The 25543-nt window shown below is 40.2% G+C and overlaps 1 protein-coding gene across 4 annotated transcripts; it reads right to left on the reverse strand.

The window, feature by feature from the left end:
* Nucleotides 1–1922: 1922 nt before the first annotated feature.
* On the reverse strand, nt 1923–14909 carry LOC133138949 (tumor protein p53-inducible nuclear protein 2). 4 transcript variants are annotated; one of them, XM_061258115.1, is made up of 4 exons: nt 14834–14909; nt 7325–7707; nt 6147–6627; nt 1923–5957 (listed from the first exon to the last, which is right to left on the reverse strand). In XM_061258115.1, exons 2-4 carry the CDS (start codon nt 7446–7448, stop codon nt 5693–5695), a joined length of 870 nt encoding a protein of 289 aa, XP_061114099.1. In that variant the 5' UTR covers nt 7449–7707; nt 14834–14909; the 3' UTR covers nt 1923–5692. The 4 variants fall into 4 exon arrangements, with proteins under 4 accessions (XP_061114099.1, XP_061114100.1, XP_061114098.1 ...); XM_061258116.1 differs by lacking the exon at nt 14834–14909 and adding an exon at nt 13988–14243 and having other exon boundaries at nt 6147–6276; XM_061258114.1 differs by lacking the exon at nt 14834–14909 and adding an exon at nt 13988–14243.
* Nucleotides 14910–25543: the final 10634 nt, after the last annotated feature.

Consider the following 25543-nt stretch of genomic DNA (forward strand, 5'->3'; position numbering starts at 1 on the left):
CATCCAAGTTACTTAGGACTAGTGGGCAGCCACATTGTAGCACCCAAAGACCAACTCCCAATTCTAAGGCCTATGCATTGGTCAAGCCACTGGCAGGAGTATACCTAACCTAACATAGCCTACATTGCAGGAAGAAAATCTGCTTGAGAGCCTGGATGTATCCATTTAAGTTAAGCAAAACATATTATTTGTTGTTCAGGCAGCCATACCATTCAGTTTATAACATATAACTACATATGTAACATTATAAATAAACTGTACACTTGTTCTGCTTTTCAGGCTACTTTTAATTGTGTATTTAACAAGTTCTATTGTAGTTGGGATTTGTTCATGTATAAAATGGCACCTCCATATCAATAAACTCTTTGGAAGAGCGGCATGAAGACAGCCCTTACTGAGCACAATAAACAAAACCAAGCATCTGGAGTTTGGCAGACCTCATTGTAATTATGTTTGGAAGAGTGCATTCAGAAAATGCAATGTTTTGGACATACACACTATCAACATGTTTGGCAAAAGAGGAATGTGTACAAGGAGAAGCCCCTTAAACTTACTGCCAAATATGGAGGGGGCCATTGATACTTTGGAAATGTTTTGCTGCCAGTGGTACAGGGGCACAGTTTCAGACCAATGGCACAAATAATTCAACAAAGTACCAGGAGATGTTCTGGTTGTCTGAGACTTGGTTGAAGATAGATTGTCCAGCAGGAAAGAGAGACAATGACCAAACAACTCAGTCTCCAGACTTAAAGACTTAAAACCCATCAAAAACCTATGGTCTGAACTGAAGAGGGGAGTCTATAAGTACAAACCCTGGGATTTCAATTATTCTGAAAGGTTCTGCATTGAGGAAATGTTTTCTCAAAAATTATCACACAATACAGGAAAAGGCTCATGGCTGTCATCTTTGCCAGGGGTGTTTCCAGGAAGTATTAAACCAAGGGTGTCTATATTGAAGCGTGAGAATAAATTTATTGAAATAAAAGTATATAGTTTTCTCATATGTTTGAACATAACATATTCATCTTCATTAAGGGTGCCAATAATTCTGGAGGCCACTGTGTATATATAAACATTGAAAACCTGGGATTATTTTTTCATGTAATCCTGGAGATTAACAGAAAGTTTTAGGATTTTGAAAATTTTAAAACAAATTAAAGTTACTTCAAAGCTTTGCAAGAACTACTTGAGCCAAAGAAGAGCAAGGAATATTGCACAATCCGCAATTACCTGACCGCAAACCCACTGAGCATTTATGGGGATACTTGAAGTCTAACAAAAACTGCCTAGGCATTTGGCAACATCACAAGATGCTCTTTGGAACATTGTCAAGTAATTCTGGAATAACATGGATCATCAGGTTTTGCGCAAATTTGCGTCCAAGACACCTGAAGTGTATGAATGGGTGAATGAGAAGCATCAATTGTACAGAGTTTGGATAAAGGCGCAATAAAAATTCCAACCATTTACTATTTACCATTTACCCGGTCAAAGTCACTTAGATCACATTTTTTCCCCATTCTGATGGTTGAAGCACCTGACCCATATCTAGACAATTGTATCCATTGCACTGCTGCCACACAATTGGTTGATTAGATTGCATGAATAAGTAGCTAGGTGTAATAAAGTAATAAAGTGCTCAGTGAGTGTATATGCTGGTTTTAAATTGCTATGTGATGGTATGGTATATGTAATTCAATTACATGCAATACAATAATGTATTCCTAGACCCCTCCCTTTTCATGTCCCTGATAACAACTACCCAACTCAAATAACTAACAACACTAGCTGTCCTCCTTTTGCGCACGCGCGCACACGCGCACACACACACACACACACACACACACACACACACACACACAAATTGACACTCCTGAGGCCTCAGGTCCCCATAAACCAGAGATTAAAATAATGAGACATGATTCAGGTGTCAACCTGAGTCTTTATTCATCTTTTTGCCTGGTACCTGCATTTCAGAGTGATTGCTGGAACCCCATCCTTTGTTTGCATAAGTCTCTACTATTGATGGACTTCTGTCCACTGGGGATGGAAAAATCAGTACATCACAAAATCCATGCAGAAAATTGAAAGGCACAATCACCATAGATATCAGATACACCAATCTTTTAATATATATGTTTTTTTTCGTGTGTGTGTGTGTGTGTGTGTGTGTGTGTGTGTGTGTGTGTGGAGTGGGGGTTGGGGTAGGGGGGTGTTACGCAACACATTGGTAAACCCCTAACCAGTTTAATCATTTGGATGCATCTGGTGTTCAGTATATTTCTCTGAAGCTGCCATATTTGAAGGGTGCAAAGCAAATAGAATCCCCCAACATTCAACCCTTATATCTGAAATATGATAGTAACAATAGTTCTAATAACAATAGGACAAAATACAAGCATTTTATTTTTCATCATTTCATCATTAAATCTAAGTTCTCCCCTCCACTGCCTCCCCCTCCCCCTCCCCGTACTGCCACTCACATTACACACACATAGACCTGGTGGACCTGTTCTGTTACATGATCCTGCAAAACCACTCTACCTTACATCACAGAAGAAAAAACAAAAAGGGACCAGAGGTGAGTAAAGGAAAATAAGAATGAAGACATTGTGGTGGGCCCCAAGCAAAGCTAACCCCCTTTAAGGGTGGGCCCCTGTAGCTCCAGAGTTACATGTCCCGTGGTCCCCAGGGGACCTCTTTATAAGAAGCACCATGAACTGAGTCAGAATATCAACCCTAGAGGCACTGTGGTTTAGCAGTAAAAAGTGGGCCAAACAGGGCTGAAAGGACCCAAGTGGGGACCACAGGGAGCTAGTGCATTTACTTTCAGGTAACATACTCAAACAATACCACTGCTCATGCATTTAGGGCTTCCCAACAGTGTCTTAAAATAATCAAACAGATACACACAGTGAATTTATGTGATAGAATTGGCAGCAACAATATAGGGAAATGCTGGTTTGTGTTAGAAAAAATATTGATTTTCTACAGATAAATGATACTAAAAATCATATTTTGTGCTAACTGAAACAGCTTCCCCATAACATTAAAACTCTCAAGAGATCTCTCTGAAAGTGTTGGATTTATCTTAAAATTACTTAAATGACCCAACAGTCTTAGTAATGATGACAAAGACATGGCCATCTCAAATTGAATTGACCAATTCTCCGTATTACCTCTAGGGGCAATCTTGAAACAATTCCTGGTAATAAGGTTGACTCATGTGGAATACATCAGTGAATTCAACAACTATAACTGGAAACTGGGGTTCAGAATGTATCTTGAAACTATTGAAACGACATACTAGTCTGTCCTGATGTATGCTGTTAAGTGGGGAGATGAAGGAAATATATCCTGAGTACTTCTGACACTTTGATCTCTTAAGAGCAGGGATACAAACTTTTAAATACAAGAAAACAAATGAATAATTCTTAGTTTAGCTTTTAAAAATGCACATTTTAACCCGTACACAAAAGCATACATCTCTCACACAAATCTCAGATAGGAACAACGCACAGCACACTGCTAAAACTCACAAAAAGATAAGACGAAAAAATGCAAACTCAGATCCATTATTTTCAATTTACAAACTTTAGTATATATATTCATATACTTCAGCACCATACTTAATGCTAAGCTTTTTTTTTTTTTACTATTATTCTTAATAAATATGCATATCTTTAGGTGGAGGACAAGGTTACATTTGGATGTGCTATCAAAGAAAGACGTCATGGGAAAAGTACACCAGGGTCAGAAACATACTGTCCTTGGAGACTGCAAGTTTGAACCAAAATCAGTGAAACAGATCAAAGTAACACTGAGCAGAAACATCCATGAAAGCAGAAGGGGGAGGGGGGCACAGGGGGGCAGTGGACATAGAGACTGGCTTCCTCCCCAAGCACGCTCATAATACTGTTTCAAAAAGATGGAATTGGCTTCAATAGGATGTCACTTGGGCAAGAGTGAGGTCATGGAAATGGTAGTGTTTTGACAGAAAAAAATGTTGGAGGTGCAAAGAGGAAATAATTCCCTCTGCCTTCTTAAGGTATGGATGTTTCACAGTGATGGCATGAACTCAGCCAAACTGCAGCACTTGGATTTGCATGACTACGGCATCAAGTGCTTTTCGTCATAACCTCAGCCACTACAAGGACAGGCTTTCACAGAGAGACACTGGAAAAAGGGAACCCTAGAATACCTCCAGGTTTATTCAGTCTTGATAACCTACAAATTAAATAAAAGAAAGAATTAAGAAATAAAGATTTGCCTCCTATACCGTCTTTTAACTTACTTAACACACGTCATCCCACAACCCTGTAAGAACCCAAAAACAAAACTTTTTGAGAACACAAAAAACAAGAGATTCTCATTTACGTTGCTTATCACCTCTATATGCAGATTTTCTAATAGTATACAACGAGATAAACTGTAATAAAAGAGATTTAAGTCACAGTTATGCTACATAATCAGCATTTCAAACAGAAAGACATGATGAGAAAATGTTCCTTTCATAGTACTGTAGCATATGTTGAGATAAATTGCTTTATTGCATGTGATTATTGCTATATTGATGAGATATCAGATAAATGAAACTTCCATTAAATGGTTCAAAGAGTTACTCTTCACATAGCACATTTCCTTCCCAGTTCCCTACTTCATGCACACCAGGGCTCTCCAAAATGCCATTTAATGATGGCCAGGTTCTTCTTTTTAATGATGCATACAAGCCAGATCCAAAAGTCATTTATAAAACAATATGTGAATGAGCAGTATGTACATTTGTATGCAATCTTAAAATGTGAACAGCCCTGATGCACATCCTTTTTAGTCAATCTTGCTCTCACATTCCTCTACCTGCATTTAACCCTCTGTGTCCAAACCCTTCCCCTGTCCCTGAGTAGCCATTTTTGTCCATTGTCTCCTTGCAGGGTAAACAGAATAAAGTCCCACTAAACATGACCTGAGATCCTTCATCACTCCAAGGACAGAGGAAGGAAGTTTAACACATTTCACGGTATTCTTTTCTTCCTTTTTGAAATGATAAAAAAAAACTTTTCAATTCATGCTTGAAAGCAAATGAGGGAACAAGACTTTACATGAATGTCCTTGTCCTGACTTTTCTGTAAAGACCCCTGTCTATAAATATGATCACTTCCGCACACATGCACCCACAGTCACACGCACATACACTGTATCAAGGCAGAAGTGTCTTTGAGGAAAGCCTGTCCTTGCCCAGAGACCTAAAGACAAGGTTTTAACCTTTAACCTCTCTACGCTCAGCTTTAAAGCCTTCTTGAGATGCCTACACAGATAAATATTTAAAGCACCTGGGATTTCATGCCATCCTACATTTTACTGCTAAATAAAATAGGAGGCCCAATCTATTTCAGTGATTCCTTGGGTGTTTGGGTCAAATGCATCCCCTTAGGGGAGAATGAGAGAGAAAAGAATGAATAGCATTTATAAGAGAAGAGTGAAACAGACATGCATGTAACAGTGACTCTTTCTTTCTAATATTACAATGAGAACAGGTACCCTGGTTAGACAAAAACAGGAAAAGTTTAAATGTAAAGGAGGGAGGGCTTGTTGAGAATGAAGTTGGAAGCTGGAGAAGGTGCAGAGGGGGTGATAAGGTGTGGGTGAGGGAGTTATAATGCCCTCGGTGTAAACAGCACCCCCTCCAGGCTCCTCAGTGGCTGCAGCTACGCTGGCATGGCTGATGCAGGAAGGGGCCGCGGCCGTGGGCGCCGTGGCGGGGGGCCTGCTCCCGAACGCGGTTCTGCCGCTGCACGCGGTTGCGGCTGAGATGGCGGCGCTCGGACCGAGCTTTGGCCCGCTGCACGCGGGGCATCTGGCTGACTTTGGCCAGGGGCCCTGCCTGTGCGGCTGCCCCCCGGGTCACCCTGCGGGGCATGCTGGTCTGCACAGCAGGGGGCTCAGGATCCGTCACCATGCTGAGAGAGGTGGGAAAGAAAGGACGGGGAGAAAGCACAAGAGGGCAGAGAGGGAGATGAGAGAAAAAGGTAAGACGGTTGATGATATTCACATGAATAAGTCATAAAGAAATTGGTTACTTTTTCTGTTATTAGTCAAGACAGAATAATGCACACATGCTGTTACAGATCCTGTGAGTCCCTACTTACCTTACGCTGACGGCCAGGCTGGCTGTACTCTCCTCGACGATGGACAGGTTGCTAGGGGAGACGTAGACGGACATGCTGGGGTGCTCAATTAGGAGGTCCTCCATGGGGCTGGTTTCAGCAGTGGCCCCTTCTGCAGTGAAACAGGGGGGAGGGGTGACAAACCAGCTCTCATCCATACAGCAGCGCTCAGGGCCGCTGCTACAGTCACTCCGAGAGCCTGGGGATGCCGGGGCGGAGCCTTGCGGGAGAGGGGAGGGGCCAAAGAGCACTGCCCTGTCCTCTGCCCCGTCGGGAAAGACAAGGAAAGAGAGTTCTACTGCTCTCATCCTACCAACTTTAGTCCTGTAGTGATTGCATGGGGGAGGGGCTACTGTCTGTGAGGGCCTGCAGGGCTCCACCCCCAGACAATCATTATGTGCCATGGAACATGGTGGTGCTGGGGTTTCAGTGCTGCCCTCCACTGACACCCAGCCATCTTCCCCTGAGCACCAGGCAACATTCCAAGGGACCAGCAAGTAGGTAGCATTCATACACACCAGTGTATTTTTGGGAAAGGCAGGGAAATATACCCATGCAGGCGTGAAGGAATATAAGCACAATGGAAACACACACACAAACACACCAGTGTAGAAGTGTGAAGATTCAAATAAAATGGAGGGAAGAGGGAGAAGATAAAAACAACAAAGAAAATAAAAAACAGGAATCATTAGTTACTATAACGCCCTGTATTTTACTTTGATACAGGCCAGTAACAGACCCTGCCTTGCTCTCATACTAATTAGCCTAAGGCTAATTCAAATTCAGGTGCTAAAGCATTTGTAAAATGTAGAATTCAGCTCACATTATTTTAAATATTTTTAATGGTGGTTTCTGCAGGCACTTTGCAGAAGTAGCAATAATAAAAAAAAAAGAATTTTGAATTGGAAATTAAAAAATGTATAATCTTATACTTGCTTTAAAAAAGTATTTCAACACCCATCCCCAGGTTGTACCGTCTCCCATTCCCATTGACTTTTGAGCTCAGGAATTTGAGATTATTCAATCAGGTGGACAGTACACAAAGCAGCATGGATGAGAGCCCATGGATCCATGGATTACTGGATCTCACAGGGTCTGACCCCAACCAAGAACATAGATGCAGAAGGACAGTTCTAGCCAGACTGTAGAGTGACACTCACCAGGCAGGTTGACTAGTAGCCATCCTTCCTCGTCTGCTTCAGTCACACATGGCTTGGGTCCCTTCAGGTCTGTAGATGCATCTTCAACCTCTCCAAAGAACAGGCTGCTCAGACGCTGAAACATGGCCAGGCTGAAGGGTTCTGTGGTGGGCTCAGGTGGAATTTGATGGAATTTTGGTGGTCCTCAGAAGAAGTTGTCTTTTATATTAAAAATTCTGCCTGATTTCTTTATCTTCACACAACTGGCAAGGACAAAAGATGCATGCACGTTGCCTTGGCTTTCTTCACCTCACTTCTTCCTGGTCTTGTTGGTGGATTTTCAATGGAGCCAAAATGCTTGCTTAGTGCAAATGTAAGGTTTGACTTGATACTGGTGCAAAGGCCTGTTTGATTCAGAGATGAGAGACACAATATAATTTCATAAATTACAATACTAATTACAATTAATATTCATAAGCATACCATATTAAAGTACATTGTTTGTCTTCCACTTGGACCATTCTCTCAGTGTAACATCCTCACTGTACTCACCACATCATAAGAAATATTCAGTCCCTTTTTAACAATGTATTCTACATACCTATGTTTTATCAGTTGCCTCTCATGCACAAACACACACAGTTTTAAGTAATTAGAAAGCATAGAATAATATAAGGTGAGTGCAGTGAGGATACTATAGTTTAGGAAAGTGACAGTAAACCCCACATGAGCCAGGACCTTGAGAGATTGAATTGGAGTGGCCAGACTGCTATTTCCTCTGAGAGGGGAAACTTGTGACTGAACCAAGAAAGACATTTTTAAAAAGGAAAACCTAAATGGCAGACATTCCAGTGACCTTTTATGGTGTGTTTCCAGAGTTTGCTAGATTAATCTAAAAAGAAGCCATTTTCTCAGAGGAAGATTATTAATGTGCTGCAGGTTTTATCTCCTCTTCAGCACAGACCAAAAATGACTGTTCTGAAATTCTGCAAGCTCACTGTTATAAAATGACATATCTTCCTGATTAGATTAGTGCAGCTGACAATATTTTAGTTCATGCATTTCAATGATGATGATATGGTTTCTTTGGGGTGAATCAAAACACATTTTTTATACATACAGGTATGTTGCGCTAAAAATAAAAGCATCTTATATGTTACAGGGATGACCTCCATGGGCATCACTGCACATCACACACACATTTCTCTGGTGAGGAGTAAGAACAGGCCCCTATCCGATTTGTATGTAAACTAAGGCCTTGACCCCCAATGATCTGCAATCTGTTTCTCTGTCAACATGAGTGACAAGAGATTAAGTCATGCATGAAAGATTAACAGTGTGTCAAAGCAGATATTGTGAAGATATTCTTTTCACTCCAGATCTCAGTTTCTGATACTAACTTCACACTTCACTGACCTGAGGTGACATAGCTGGGAGCAGGTACGTCTAAACATAACTGGTATCATACAGTAGTTACATACAACTTTAATTATAAACACTGAGGGACAGATGGAAAAGTCACAGGTAATCAATTTAGAATTGATTGATATTAAATGATCATATGTGCAGTATCATACATCATAAATGTTCATAAGTCATAGCTGAAGCTTAAACCATTATGTGCCATCAGAGCTCAGTGCAACCAAAGACTGTCCAGAGCTGAGACTTTAGTAGTGAATATTTTTAATCTATAACCAATGTACCAGCACAAAATGTACCAGAACTCTATTGCCAACCAGAACATCCTAGACATGGAAGTACGGGAGACAGCCTGATTATATGGTCTCTGATGCATTTATGTCTCACAGTCATCAATGAAGCCATTTTGATGCTTACACTCTTATACAAACTGAAGCATCTCCTTAAAATGGCTTCCCCATCTTATTCTGTTTTTCTACAGATAGATCGGCTGTTACATCATCAAAAGGCTCTCACTAATAACCACACAAACTGCAATACTTTATCTGGCTCATGCTGAAGTTGACATAACTGATATTCTGTAAATTGTGTTGGAAACTGAGATCTGGGCTTTGGCCACTGTCATTATTTCACTTCCATTAACTTAATAAAGAAATGAGCTTATTTGAGAAGATATGTCCTAAAGTTGCCTTTAATGTTATCTTCATAGATTTGTAGTACACAGAACCAGTTAATGAATAATACTGCAATTTATATATGTGTAGTGGATTCATTCAAATGAAATCATTTTGGCTTACATGACCTTTTCATGAAAATGAACAAGATGCATCCATTAGAAAAGCTACAGCTTTCATTCTCATATATGGTGAATGGCTAATGACTGAACACAATCAAATTCACAGGGGACAACTGTCCTCCTGCTGAGTCCCATTGTCAGAGGCCAGCTGCTTGAGAGCATACGGGGGATGGGCAGCTAAATACAACCACCGATGAAGACGAAGATGAAGATGAATCCACCTGCAAGGCCTGCTGAGGCCTGAGGAGGCTGATAAATGGAAAAATAACACAACCAGATCTGTCCACATTGCTCTGAAGATCACTCCAACCATGAAAGACACGCACAGTGGTTAACATGTGTGAGGCCTCTTCCCCTTAACTGAGTCCAGGTGGCTGACCTCAGCAGACCTCAACCAGCACTGTAGGCATGAATAATGCAATAAAACTCACATCCATATAGGCACTAAAAGCTGCATGTCCCATATGACTGCATCAGGGCAATGTTTAATAACCTGACCATCCAAGTATGCCAAATTACTTCCCCAGTTCATCGCGCCAAAATTATCAATGTTTCGGAAAATATTTCCATAATTCACTTGTTTGCCTTGGCCACTGGACAGGTTTCCAGGTCTATGACAGGCCTTTTGTTTTTGTTACTGCTTGAAAGGGGATTCCACTAATCATAGTATGACTAATTTCTTTTTTTAAAGACAGCCCCCACTTCAAGCAGTTTGACTTCACAAAAAATATATAGGAGGTAAATATCTAAAGTGCATTGCAATTACTTTAAACCTTGGTACTACAAGTAAAATAGTACAAGGTTGGACAAGGTATATTGATAGCATGAATAATATAAGGAGATTAAAGTTTTTTCTAAAAGATGACCATGCAATTGCTTATAGTAATATCAGCTATAGTAGTGGGTTTGCAAGCACTACCAGAACATTGAGCAGTTTTGTTAAGAAGACACAGTATATACGTTCTGAAGCAGAAACAGAAACAGAAAAATGTTGTTCATGGCAATACTGACACTGAGGTGATCATGACATGCACATTCAATAGCAACACTGGCCCATTGGTATCTTCACTCTGTTTACAATGCAAATCCATTCAGATATTAATCAGGGCTGAGCTCTTAAATTAGACTGAACACTATGTTTGTGTCCAAGATTTACAAAACAACAGGGAAAGAAAATTATTTACTAAACTGACCGATAAACTATTATAAATGATTCAATATTATGTGCTTTATTCCAGTGAACAAAGCCCTCTTCTACTTCTCCTGAGACTTGAACCCAGGGAGCTTGATTTGACCTTTACCAATGGTCACATTCAACCAAGTCTCATTGTCAACACTTGGCAAGGGAGGTAGTCACTTGATAAAATGTCATCTGCACAAGGAAATTGGTTTTGTGAATTCCTGTTGATTAATGGCAACTGACACAGCAAAGAGAAAAAAAAAGCGTCATTATGTTGTTGCAGTGCACCACATTAATGCAACCACAAAATTAATGCAAAAAAATTGCCTTGGTGGCACGGATGGTGCAGTTGGTAGCACTGCCGCCTCACAGCAAGGAGGTCCTGGGTTCGAATCCCCGTCGGCCGGGGCCTCTCTGTGTGGAGTTTGCATGTTCTCCCCGCGTTTGCGTGGGTTTCCTCCGGGTACTCCGGTTTCCTCCCACAGTCCAAAGACATGCAGGTTAGGCTGATTGGAGAGTCTAAATTGCCCATAGGAATGAGTGTGTGAGTGAATGGTGTGTGTGCCCTGCGATGGACTGGCGACCTGTCCAGGGTGTATTCCTGCCTTTCACCCAATGTATGCTGGGATAGGCTCCAGCCCCCCTGCAACCCTGTTCAGGATAAGCGGGTTAGGATAATGAATGAATGAATGAAAATAGCCTTTGTACATCCCTCCATAATTTCTGGAACTGTTGGTACAACAATATTGCCAATGGTGGAACCATAATCTCATCAGACGAATGAGGGAAATTTGATATTACAAGTCAGCTGTATACGTCACACTTAAAAGTAGCCTCAGTAATGTTTGCCATTTTGAGTCATTGAGGTTTATTATTATTATTATTATTATTATTATTATTATTATTATTATTATATATGTACTGTTGAATATCTGGTTGATTCCATTGTAGTTAGAATTATTTGTGTATGTAGCAAAGCTATTCATGTAGCAGCTTGTGGGCTAAATATAGCCTGAAATAAGGATACTATTGCTGAATTAATTGGCCACTTTGGTCTTTGAGAATATAAAAAAGTATTTGGACACAAAATGTGAATGTTCAAGTGTGCATCAATATGTAGCTCATATGCCACTAGTCACAGAGGAATATGTTAAAATTAGGAACATATTTTAATAACATATTTTCAGAAGGCTTCCACTTTGCTCTAAATATGTATGCATAAATTGTTTATATATGGAATGTTTTGGTCAATATGTACCATTTAAAAAAAAAAGAAGTAGCTGAAGCATCCTGGCTTATACCACTTTTGTTGTGTAACAAGAGTACACCAGTGTTTACAGATGAAAAATGTACATGTCATTTGCAAGGAAAATCAAGATGCAAGCAGTACAATCGTGTTTTTTGCATGGGATGTGATACCTGTTCTAGAAATGAATGTTAATTATAGAATAGGCTAAAAGTTAGTAGCATAAACAAGACAACTCCTGACACTTAAGTGAGAAGGAAGAGATCAACACAAATCAATGCACATCTTTTTTCTGCAAGCGTGTAAGCTTCAACCTGCAATTAATTTCATTTTCACTTGCCATATCTTGCGAAATCATACTTTTAGGGCCTCCAGCAATCAACATGTTGAGTTAACTCAATAGGCTATAGCAAGAATGATGATTATCCATTTCATGAACCAATAATTTCAGTTTTAGGATCAGCACTAGTCTGTTTAACGCCAGAAGATACAAATGGCCTATTTAAAAAATATAGACTATCGGCCTACAGACGATGTGTGAGGAGACAAACATAACCAACCGACAGAGAGAGGAATGGAGCTAACTATAGATGTAAAAGTCTTCCATGGATACTTCTAACCACTTCATCCTCCTTGTATTAGGCCTACTGTGCCACTAGAGTGTATGAGACAGCAGGAGATACGAGCTCACTGTGCAAGAATATAGAGTTAATCTTAACATTATTTATATTTCGTGGACATGGTTAAGGACAGCGTGCATATAAAAAAATAAGCAATCCTCCAACGTAACGATAATCTGACAGATGGGCTGCGGACGCTCTGCTACGCAGTTTGTACTTGAGTGCCAAAGAGGGAGGGACAGCTGAAATAAATAGGAGGTAGGAGGAGCTTTGCAAACAAAACAAGGCCTCGTACGTAGGCTATCGTATGACGATTTACTTTGACGTCACCGAAGCTGCTGTGGGCCAGCCTACCTAACTGGGGTTGGGAAAAAAACAGGAAAAAGATGAAAGAGAAAATAGGACGAGGGGGTAAAAATATAGACAGTGTAGAAATTATTATGAAACGAGCGTATCCTTCTTACGATGAGAGCAGCAGGGACCGTTTCCCTTCACTAGCATTTGTCACGCATTCACCCAAAAGATGCAAACGCAAAAAATAAAACACAAAAAACATTGCAGTCTATGGATACGGCATCACTAAAACCATGGTTACGTTTGAAACAAGCCAAGATTACGCTTAGAAGATTTTTTCTTTTACAGTCTATTTAAAGGGGACTAAGTCCTTGAAATAAATCCCAGTCGAATGCACAGGCTAAACATTAATTATCCGTGCAAGCTAAACGTCAGTTCTACAGAGCGGTGAGAGCAAGGGGTCAGAGCAATGACAGACCGACACTATGAAAACTGACGTTGAAAAATCGATTGATCCACGGGGAACCGTTTTCTGTATAATGTTGAAAGCGACATTAATATTACAGAAAACACCGATGCATTTCATTTACAAAAAAGCAAAGCGAAAATGTCATGTTTTCGTTTTCCTTCCAAGTGTCTCCTTTGTCGAGCCTTTGACAATTCACTAAATGTACCCTGCGGATGTTACCACTGTTTTTGATGGTTCGCATCAACCATCGACTATTGAACACAGAAAAACCTTCCATAATTTCAGGAAATATCTGTAATAATATCACTAGGTATATATAGGCAATGTAGGTGAGTGGTCTGTACGTGAAAAGAAGTATCTCACAAGCCACAGTGTGCAGACTATTCCCCTGAATAGCCATAGTGAATACTGTTTATAAGCACCACATTTAGCTACAAGTACAGCAAATATGATCAAAATAAGAATCGTGTTTCTTTTGAAAATAGCCAATGCATTATTTATACTTGACTCATATCGTAGGCTAATTAGCATATTCTTCGGTAGTGTAGATGAATACCATACATTTTGTACAAAACACAAACATATCTGACCGTAGTACCATCTTATGTTAGATGAGAAACATGAAATACAAAAATAACGGAAATTATATTAATCGCTTACCTGCCCTCGCAATATTTTTCAAGTTGTAAACACGGTCATCAAAACATTAAAATAACAGTTAAATCTTAAAGCACAGCTTTAGGTAGCCTTTCAATGAGGTAGGTTTTTATATTATAAAAATAAAAAGGCTTTCTTCTCAGAAGAAATACTCCATGTAAAACTGAATTTTCGCCGCTTATTTTTTCCTAAAACCTGCAGCTTTACACTTGTTTTCCTCCTGCAGATTTTCCTGCTGTTATTGCTGCGCCCAGCTGATCCTTGGATCAGAATTTAGAACATACCAAACAGCTGATCGTGAGATCACAACGCTCATAGTAACGCCCTTTCTCCGCCCATTTGGGTTGTTGACCAATCCACATTTTACACAAGCCACAAGCTCGGCCTCAATTTAAAACGACGGGGGTTGGGGAGACAGAAATGTCACCTTGTTCAGTGAATAGAGCAATTCCACAGAGCTTAACGAACACAAGGAAGCCATCGAAGTGCTGCGGCAGTATGATTAAAACAATGAGTCCATTGATTTTATCTTAAAATTTAGCTAGGCTAGAAAAGCAATTACATTTAACGACAATGTTTACATTTCATGTTAATTGCATACAAATAAATACAAACGAAATTTAATTGGCTCACACCAATTATTTTAATAGGTTATAGGTTGTTTTATTTTAGAATTTCGTTATCATAAATTAAAAGAAAGGGATTTGCTTTAAAGTAGTTTTTCCAGATTATTTTCATATTCAAGGTTTCATATAAACTATTCATTTTACAAGAGTTAGGTGTTCTGACTTACATTATATATTGATTATTGGAAACCTATTCAGATAGGTACAAGAAGAAAATGCTCACCTCCCCTAGCAATCATATAGCCTAATACAACGGAAATGCATCCCATGGCTTAACATAAGAGTTGTTGTAAAACACCTCTTCTTGAAATATTTGTAATATTCAAATTATGTTATCCTCCCTCCCTTTCCATATTTTTATCTGATGTGAAAGGGAGGAGCTTCAACTGCTACTTCAGACAAGTAGCCATTTAGACAGGACCCAGTCTGAATGCAGTGCCTAAGCAGCCAATAGAGGCCCATTGCTTTAAAAGCTTTGGTCTTGGTGAAAATAATGGGAATAATATTTATATTTATGTATAGTTATCCAACCTGAGTGTGCAATTATGATTTAGGCTGCACCATTTTTTCTAACATTTCTAACATACATATCTTTTATATAGATTCCCTCCCATCCTGCCAAATGGAAAGCAGGAAAGCCAATAAAAAGGTATAGATCAAACACTTACAATACTGTCATTTTATTTTTTACATCAAAATATTTTTTTAAACACTGATAATTAGGAAGCAAAACAAAGAACACATTGAGCTCAAAAACCTCAAACTGTTATTAACTTTACATTTTATTTTAAGCTGAGAGGTGGTATCCGCTATGGCAGATAACAATGTACAATGTGCCTTTAAGTATAGAACACATGCAGTCCTTTTAAGATGGCTCAGCCCCCTCCCAACACAGGGCAAGGACCCGTTGGAGTGGTCATCTCTGACAGGACTCTGGTCCTCACCTGATCTCACACCGCCCTTAAAAGGGCTTGAGCTAGGCTTCAGATCCCTTCAGCGGGCATGAGTAATGAAGGTGACTGCTAATGGGATTCAGACAGCCTGGGAGGGAGGCTCTGGGTATATTATTACCTAATCCTCAGGACAGGGCAAAGTGACATACTCAATATGACACAGAGACATATGAAACCCTCAATGACCCAGGCCCATGCAGGATAGTCTGCACAGATAGGCCTCTAAATGCACAGTGCCGGCCAATCATGGCCTGGGATAATGAAGTCCAAAGCTCGCTCTGACAGCATTGGCAGTGGATACTGTTCAGGATGTTATTTTTAAAAATTGAGGCTTTGAAAGGTTCTTGACATTTTCACAATTTTACTGGCCGACTGGCCTACATCAACAAGGTTTTCAGGCCTGCCATTCTTGGGCAAAAGTGATCATCTCACAGATTATAGTTTGCTGTACCCTTGGAGGCAATTTGGAGGCCAGTTAAAATCTCCCATAAGACAGATGCAAGGATAGATCTTATCAGATGATGCTGAAATGATTCAGGTATGAACATCATAATAAACAGTATGTTGTTACATAGCTATTTTTAAAGAATACCACAGATACCAAACAATGTAACAAGAAGGAAAAGGGTTGGTGTAATTGCCACTTTGGGTGATTTGCTGCAAACAAATGACTATTTAAAACACAAACACCTCCCTGGTCAAACACACATGTTTCAGTCATGAAAAACCTCTACCTAAACACTTGAGAGCTTTCTCTGCAGGTATCTGCTGCATTTGTGCATGTGCTTTGGTAAAGCTGTTCACATTAAATTCAAAATGAAAAGCTCTTGAAGATGTTGAGGAAGCTGTCAGCATATCCTGTTCCGTCAGCTGCTCCACGCCTTGTTGGCGTCTTTCAAGGTTGCCTATGAGGGCCAGTGCATTGAGCGTGTCCTGCTGCAATGTGATCACAGCATGCTGCTGCTGCACCTCAGTGTGGGCCTGGGCCTCTTCAGTTACCAGGTGCTAAGCAACATGGGACGCGAGAAGGACAAACCGCCTTCTTTTTCATTCCGTGTCTGCCTGACACCTGCAGCATGGAAATTTCCTGAACAAGTACACCCAAGTATATACAGCACTCAGTGGTGGTGTACAAACTATGTATAATGCAGACATTAATATAATTATGTGTACTATCCATCTCGTAAGGAGAAATAGTACCTGCACACTGCTCTTCCTTCTGAATGTGATTATTTTCTTGTGCCTTCAGATGGAGAATGTTTTGACTGAGGTCCAGAGGTCCAGGCCTTTCCCTTCAGAAGTGGGAGAAAGGCCAGATCCTGACCCCACACGTGTTATTATATTATGTAATGAGCTGAGTGTGCTTCACACAAAGGGCCCTGTGGTGCTGCAGGTGCATTGTGGGTATGTAGTTGTATAGGTTCAATGGATGCTGCACTGTAGTTCTACAGGCATGCTAAGAACTGCCTACAGTTGTCTTCGTCAGACTGTTAACAGTCAATCTTCCTCTCATTATCATAGCACTAGCCATTCATCCCTTTTCCAAATACACTGAACCTCACTGTGCCCAATGCAAGGGTATGGAGCTGAGGGCAATGTGTGGCTAGATGCGAAATGTCTCCAGAGCAGACATAGGAATTTGCAGGAGGGAATGGATCGTAGAAGTTGGTTGGTTGTGTGGTAAACCTGATGCACTTAGTTTAGAGGTAAAAGAGGGGGGAGGGTGTTAGGGTTAGCTCAGTGTTTGACATGCACTGTGAATCCACCCATGCATGATGGTGCGATTCAGTTGTTCTGACCCATCCAAGAGCGATTTTTATAGAGTTATACAGTGGGAGCAATAATTATTTGATGCCTTGCTGATTTTGTAGGTTTGCCCACTTACAAAGAATGGAACTGTGTAGAATTTTAATCATAGGTACATTTTAACATTGAGAGACAGAATATCACAAAATAATCCACAATAACAACATCATATAAATTTTATAAATTTATTATGATATTTTTGCATGAAATAAGTATTTGATCCCCTACCAATCAGCAATAATTCTGGCTCCCACAGTCATGGATGGGTCTTCCAACATGACAATGACCCAAAACATACGGCCAAGGCAACAATGGAGTGGCTCAAAAAGTAGCATATTAAGGTCCTGGAGTGGCCTAGCCAGTCTCCAGACCTAAATCCCATCGAAAATCTGTGGAGGGAGCTGAAGCTTCGAGTTGCCAAACGACAGCCTCGAAACCTTAAGGATTTGGAGAGGATCTGCAAAGAGGAGTGGACAAAAATCCTCCCAAGAACTGTACAAACCTGGTGAAAAACTACAAAAAAACATCCGACCTCTGTGCTTGCCAACAAAGTTTTCTCCACCAAGTATTAAGTCCTATTGTTCTATGGATCAAATACTTATTTCATGGGAAAATATGATATTCAATTTATAAAATTTATATGATGTTGTTATTGTGGATTATTTTGTGATATTCTGTCTCTCAATGTTAAAATGTACCTATGATTAAAATTCTACACGGTTCCATTCTTTGTAAGTGGGCAAACCTACAAAATCAGCAAGGGATCAAATCATTTTTGTTCCCACTGTAGGTGTAGGGCTGGATTCTTGCTGGGCAATTCATGCTTTTTTTTTTTTTTTTTTCCAGATTTTTCCCTTTTTCTCCCAATTTGGTAGCCTCCCAAATTTTACCTCGTCTGATTCAATTGGAGGTAGGCGTATTAGATGTACCGCCCGTACCCCGTCCCTCGGCGGCCCGAATGAGAGCGACACGCCTTCTTCAAGCCGTCTCATCTCGTGCCCGTTGCCGTGATTCCAAGGCGCCCGAGGTGCTTATTGTGCCTTAGGTGCTTATCTAATAACCCTGCCAAGTCCCTCCCTCTATTATTGCTGCCCCACGTGAGCCAGCCAATCTTGGCTTTTGGCAGGACCGAGAATCGAACCCCGGTCCCCGGTGTGCAACTGCAGCAAACTGCAACCGCAAGTCATGCTTGAGCCTCTGTCCCCCAGTCATGCCTGCTTCTCTTCTTCTGAAAGCTGCTCGCAGATGATAAGATGACAGCGCAGATGATAAGATGACAGCTGTAGCAGATAGACTTGGCAAGACGTTTTGGACATAAAGTGGTTTCAGCTCTGAGCATTTTTAGAAACCATCCATCCATCCATCCATCCATCCATTATCTGAACCCGCTTATCCTGAACAGGGTCGCAGGGGGGCTGGAGCCTATCCCAGCATACATTGGGCAAAAGGCAGGAATACACCCTGGACAGGTCACACACACCATTCACTCACACACACACACACTCATACCAATGGGCAATTTAGACTCTCCAATCAGCCTAACCTGCATATCTTTGGACTGTGGGAAGAAACCGGAGTACCAGGAGGAAAACCACGCAGACACGGGGAGAACATGCAAACTCCACACAGAGAGGCCCCGGCCGACGGGGATTCGAACCCAGGACCTCCTTGCTGTGAGGCAGCAGAGCTACCCACTGCACCATCCGTGCCGCCATTTTTAGAAACCAACGTGGCAGAATTTCAGACATTGTAACTTGTAAGAATTTTAATTTGTCAGCTTCATTAACAACGTAATGGCATATAACTGTGTGCCAGTTTTACACGCAATGATTGCTATTTAGTGAAGGAGAAAATTCACTTGCTGGGGTTCTGAAACTATTCTTTCAGTTTTATTATGTTCTCAATTGGCACAGGCAGTGTGATATATCTATCTATCTGGTAGGAGTTTGGATGAAGGCAAGAAAAGCAACTCCAAATGACCTTGCACTGTGACATCAAGCCTCCGGGGTTATACATGATACATGTGTATATTACCAGATTAAAAAAATAAAAATAAAGCTATTCTCATCTTTGGTTTTTATGAAGCATGCAGCCTGCATTCAAGAAAGGAAGTAGCATGACAGTACTACATGTCAGAGAAGCACCTCAAAACAGCAAGAAATTGATAGGACTGAAAAATGGCTCTTGCTTTTGCAATTCCAACTTGCAGGGAAAAAAATGTCTTCATGTAACTTTCTAGACAACTACCATTAGAATACCACTCCAGATTAGGGAGGCTCTGGATTAGGGAGTGGACATTTGCATAGAGTTGGAGACGTAGTGGTAGTAAGAGACAGGAGTGAACACTTCGCTGAAACTAAGCAATAATCAGGGATAGCATAGGAAGGCGGAGTTATAGAACAGCATGGAAACTATGAGATAATGCTAGTGAGTTAGTTCCGAGATTAAATCTAAACTACCCAATTTAAGTGACTGTTAGTTTGTTAGTTAGACAGGCAGTAAGTGTATTAATATGATTAGTACTGTACAATATCTAAATTAGTATCAGTTAGTAAGAATAGTGCTTTACAACATTATCTAGAGAGAGAAGCCGGAAGGAAGGAATGCGAGGCTGGAAGAAATGTTGAAAACCCGGAAACTACCGAAACCACCCGAATAGTGAAGCTCAGAGACAGGGGAGTGACTCAGGCTCAGAACATTCAGACAAAGACATCACAGGGGATCACGAATACAATGACTGTAATGGAAACAATAAGCAAACATGATTGAAACAAGAAGAAAATAGAATAAACATGAAAAAATAACTCAGGAACATTACACCTTTAGACAATCCAGATCTATTGAAAAGGCAGTTTGTATCCTTCATTACAAACTAACTGTCTTCACAAAAACACAATATATATTAAAATTGAACTAATAATTTAATCCTATCCACTTTGGCCCCTTGTGGTTGAATCGTCAACATCTGAAATTATTGTTGTGGTCATATTTATATAACACAAAAAACTGTGAGAACAGCAGTTTAGATGCTTATCAGCCTCTTATTTGCAAAGCAGGGCAATAAAACTCCAGCCTCCCCCTTGCCACACTCATGGTTTACAACCCTCATCTCCCCACAGACTCAGACAATAAAAGGCATATCCTAACAATCCTTGATACCATTTCTTTAAGTCAAAAAATGATGTTCCAATATAAGAACAAAAATATACAATTCAGAAGTTGCATGAATTAACACAGTTTTTTTTTCGTAGCTCACCTTTATTGCACATCCGGCTCACATATTTCCAATTTGGTAGAAATGTACATTTGTTTTGCAAACTATTCGATACAGACATATTTCTGGAACCAAATATCCCACCTGGTTATGAAGCTATTTATTTTGTCATCCTTTCAGCCATTTTAGAGAAAACTATGTATTTGCTGGGACCATACCTAAGCAAATGTTATCCTATTGTAATGTAAATGCATTGCATTTCATTTCAGTACACAACTCATATAAAACATGGTAAGCTTCTTGTACAGGGTTTCCTAGCCGTTCCTACCAGGTTTAATGTCTCATATTCAAGTGAGGGTCAGTGCAGGAATATCACTGCGTTCACATAGAAGAATGAATATACAGGATTTGGACTTGCTATAGAATAAACTGTAATTATACTGGCTAACGTGGCTTACATGGCTCTAGTTCACCTAATTTTGAAATAAAATTCCATTTTAAATGCGATGTAGGTTGGTTAGAATGCATGAAGGTGAGTAATCCTTTTTGGGAGAGCTTTTTGGACACTTTGGGCATGCTGTATAAAAACATACTCTCATAAATGGTAAATGGTTGGCATTTATATAGCACCTTTATCCAAAGCGCTGTACAATTGATGCTTCTCATTCACCCATTCATACACACACTCACACACCAACGGTGATTGGCTGCCATGCAAGGCGCCGACCAGCTCGTCAGGAGCATTTGGGGTTTGGTGTCTTGCTCAGGGACACTTTGACACAGCCCAGGCGGGGGATCGAACCGGCAACCCTCCGACTGCCAGACGACTGCTCTTACTGCCTAAGCCATGTCGCCACCTGTACATGCAAAATGTACATGCAAATTAAATGTACATTCTGTGACATGTGTTCTGTCTCAAATGTCTGAATAGTACAAGCCTCTTCTTTCATGTAAGTTTCAACCATGTGTGTGCAGTAAATAGAGATATTGACACTTTTGTAGGTCTAGTACAAAATAGGTGGAAATTTCCCTCTAGGGGGGCAAAGTGGAAAGTGTTAAAAGCTCAAGAAAATGAACTATCCATTTAAGGAAGCTTCAGTGAATGTATTCCCAGATTTTTTCTACCTCTTCTTTCACTCCTTTCTGGAAGAGCACAACAAAACCAACAGAAAATGTCTTGAAAGAGACCTGATTGTGTTTCAGGCCTGTTGCATGCTGCCCACATTATATGCACTAGTTTATGTTCCCTCTTTCTCAGTTCTGTTGACTTTACCTTGATATCTCTTGGGTTCACTGCTGCTTGCAGAACCAACACAGTGGTGGCAATGAGCCAAGGGCTCCCAGCATGCTTTTCTTCTCTCTCCTCCAGAGATGGACGCTTCAGTGCCCTCATGTACCATCTTCTCCCTACAAGGGTAACAAATGCCACCACTGCACTTTGTCCTTGGCAGCACAGGGCATAGGCTATGGGACAGGCAATGTGCAGTGGGATCAACACAGATGATCCAGCCAAACACTTCCACAAGGAATATTACCAGTCCAAACAAGACAGCTATTTCAATCCCAGATGGATTAGAGTTTCCTGGTTACCCCTGTGAAAGTGTTGTCAAAGGACCATCCCTCTCACCCGAGCAAAAGGATACTTTAATAACATTACATTGCATTGCTTTGTTTCCTTATATAATTACATATAGGATGAAACAAATCTAAATTGCTGCCAATGTATCAAGCAGAAATGAATCTGAATAGCATGATAGTATTTAAACATGTTTCTATACCTACAATCTACACACCTATGGATTCTGTGCCAAACACACATACAATGTGCCAGGTTCAAGAGTTCAGAGCACTGCAAAGGGTCACTCTACTCTCACATTACATAACCTTTCTCAGACAGTCCAAAAATATTCCTGCCCACTGCACAGCTTCCCTTGATGGGTCCAACTGGAACATGACCTGAAGGCCTGCCAGTGGGGTACCATTTTACAGGAATACAGACTAAGGTTTTCACGTTTATATATGACTTATGCAATGCCATGGTTGAATACTCAATTCTGATGGGCTGATTTTTCCATAACAGCCCGGCTATGAAGCAGCGCTGTCAAAAGCTTATGAATCATTATATCACTAAACAAGGCAAATGCATAACTGTACCAGTAAATCTTTTGGGTTAACACAGGCTTTATACATTATTACAGCAAATCGCACATAGTGAGCAAGTTAACTACACTCAGCGGAAACTTAGAATGTTTATTTTCCATGCAGACTGAACCCTGCCAAAAAGAAAAAAGGAAGAGCAGCTCTACAAATTATGTGGCTGCGTCATACTAACCCGTCCATGCAGCTACAGGAAAGAGGGGCTCTACAATTTATGTAGCTGTGTCATACTAACCCATTCATGCAGCTGGGTTTACTGGAGTGACTGATGCATTCTGACTGCACTGGGTTTCATGGGAGCCCAGAGAGCACACTGTTTTGTTAACACACCCTTTATATGTAAAAAACATATTTATGTTGACCTGCACTGTACAGACCTGTATTCCTGGTGTTCGTGCTGCTGCTAGGCCAAGTGGATGATGCAACAGTTCCAGTGTATTGCAGTGCTACACACACCAAGCCTTAATCTGTGCAGTTCTAATATGCAGGTAAACCAGGCAACAACAGAACCAAGGTGTTGCATTGCATTACACAATTAGGTTGGTCTAAGCCAACTGACTACACATTTAATGATTCAGATATTTGCTTCGTAATACAGAAAACAAACAGGGTAACGAAAACCGGTCTTTCTGCATTCCAAACAAATAATACCACAATACCAGAATGACAACCTGTTTTTGTGTAGAAGGCTTAAGCCATCATTAGCCTCTCCCATTGGTCATTTGTATCAGCATATCATAAACACTATTGTTTATTGCATAGCAGGGAAGAAACACTATGGCTATTTAAATAAACAATGTATTATCATGTAATAATATTAACACAATTCATTATCTATTTAATGCAGTCTCAAAATATTTTTTGACAAAGTAATACATTTTACTGGCTTGTTATTTCATGTCACCCTGTTAGACCTTATAGAAACTATGTCAAGCTCCATTTTGTTTTTATGGTTTTTTTTACCTCTTCTGGCCAACAAGTGGCGCCATTTTGCAATTAAGTACTTTTACTTTCCAAAATGCTACAATATAAATGTAACCTTTTCCAAACTTCATTGAAATTAATTTAATGTAAGTAATTAAACATATATTTATATTTTATACTAATGCCACCAACATAGGAACTATGTTTACTCAGACTGGTAGTTATTAAATCAAGACCTTGATGCAGTTTTGTAAGAAAGGTTTTGTATCACTAGCACAAAGTTATCCATGAGGTAATCGAATCAAAGAGAGCCTTTTCCCCAACTCAATTCAATCTCATCAAAATGCAAGGTATATTTTAATGATACACACACTCTGAAATAATTTCTGATACTACAGACAAAAGTATTTTTACAAACACATTTTTATGCATTGACTGGCTGCTACAGCAAGCTGTCTCTGGATTCCCATTGCACCCTTGGCCGCTTCAGGCCAAGACCATCTAAAACATAATTCTCAAAGTCACAGATGAAAGACCAATCATTCCTTTGAAGCTGTTAGCAAATGGCCCCTTAATTATACCCATTCAGAATGATGGCTACAGTCTCAGAAAAACAAGCATCTGCATTATAGTCTCATCTCCTGTATAGTCTCAGCACCACAGATCGCCTACATTTCACTTAGAACTCAGCATCCCACAGCTTTAATAAAGGATTTACCCAAATCTATTTTTCAATATCTTATACAATCACGTGATATCCTTATAACATCAATCACTCAATAGGTAAAATAAGACAGACACTGCAGAAGTGGCCCTGGGAGAGTACAGGACTGTGTTTCAGCTTGCTTACAAATTGGCACCACGACTGAATGGCGTGTGACACACTGGCATAGTTAAGTGGAAGAGCAGGTGATGAAAAACATGGATTACAATCAGCTGCATGGAACAGAAAGCTCTACATTACATTACATTAATGGCATTTGGCAGACGCTCTTATCCAGAGCGATGTACAACAAAGTGCATACCCATAACCAGGAATAAGTGCACTGAAAGACCCTCGACCTTGTTTTTTTTTTTTAACAAACAAATAAACAAACAAACAACAAAGCAAAAGTGACCAAACTTAACTTGCCAAACACTGCTTACCTAGCCAAACTAAAAATACCGATACACAAAAAAGTAAATCACAGAAAGACAACAATTAAGGTTCACAGGGAGGTAGGGGGGGTTCATTCCACCACCGTGGAGCCAGAACAGACAGTAGTCGTGAGCGTGAGGTCTAGGACATGGGACATCTCACTGAGGAAACTAAAGTAATTTCATTTTCATCTCTAAAGAACGTGTTGCCGTCAATGCCACAGTTTTGAATTACAAGTATCTGATTTTTCAAGAGGATTCTAAAAGGATCTCTGTCATGAGTGGTGTCAATGGCTGGCCCTGGAGAGCTAAGGCCCAGGAGGTCTTATTAAACTACCAGCTGACAACTCAATAGGGGACAAAGGGCCACAGATAAAGATCAGTGGACAATATTCACTAAACTCATCAATTAAATTAGCAAATATTCACAAATGAATTATACAAAAAGGAATACCTACCTCCCTTTTCGTGTCCTCAACAATATTTTCTATGAAGCATTTTCTATCAATGTTTTAACCCCAGTTTTATCCCACAACTGAAATGTACTCCATTTTGGCAACCCAAGCCAACTGAAATATTGTCAAACAGCACCAGCTGCTGGACCTTTTAGGAATTAATTTAGAGTTCAAACTGAATTTTTGTGAGTGAGTGCCTTCTATCTGTGTTCATAAAAAATATATAACTATGTTGAAATAATGATATCATGTATAACAAAATACTACATTTGTTTTTGCACAAAAAT

The sequence above is a fragment of the Conger conger genome, chromosome 10 (assembly GCF_963514075.1).
Source record: "Conger conger chromosome 10, fConCon1.1, whole genome shotgun sequence".
Classification (NCBI taxonomy): Eukaryota; Metazoa; Chordata; class Actinopteri; order Anguilliformes; family Congridae; genus Conger; species Conger conger.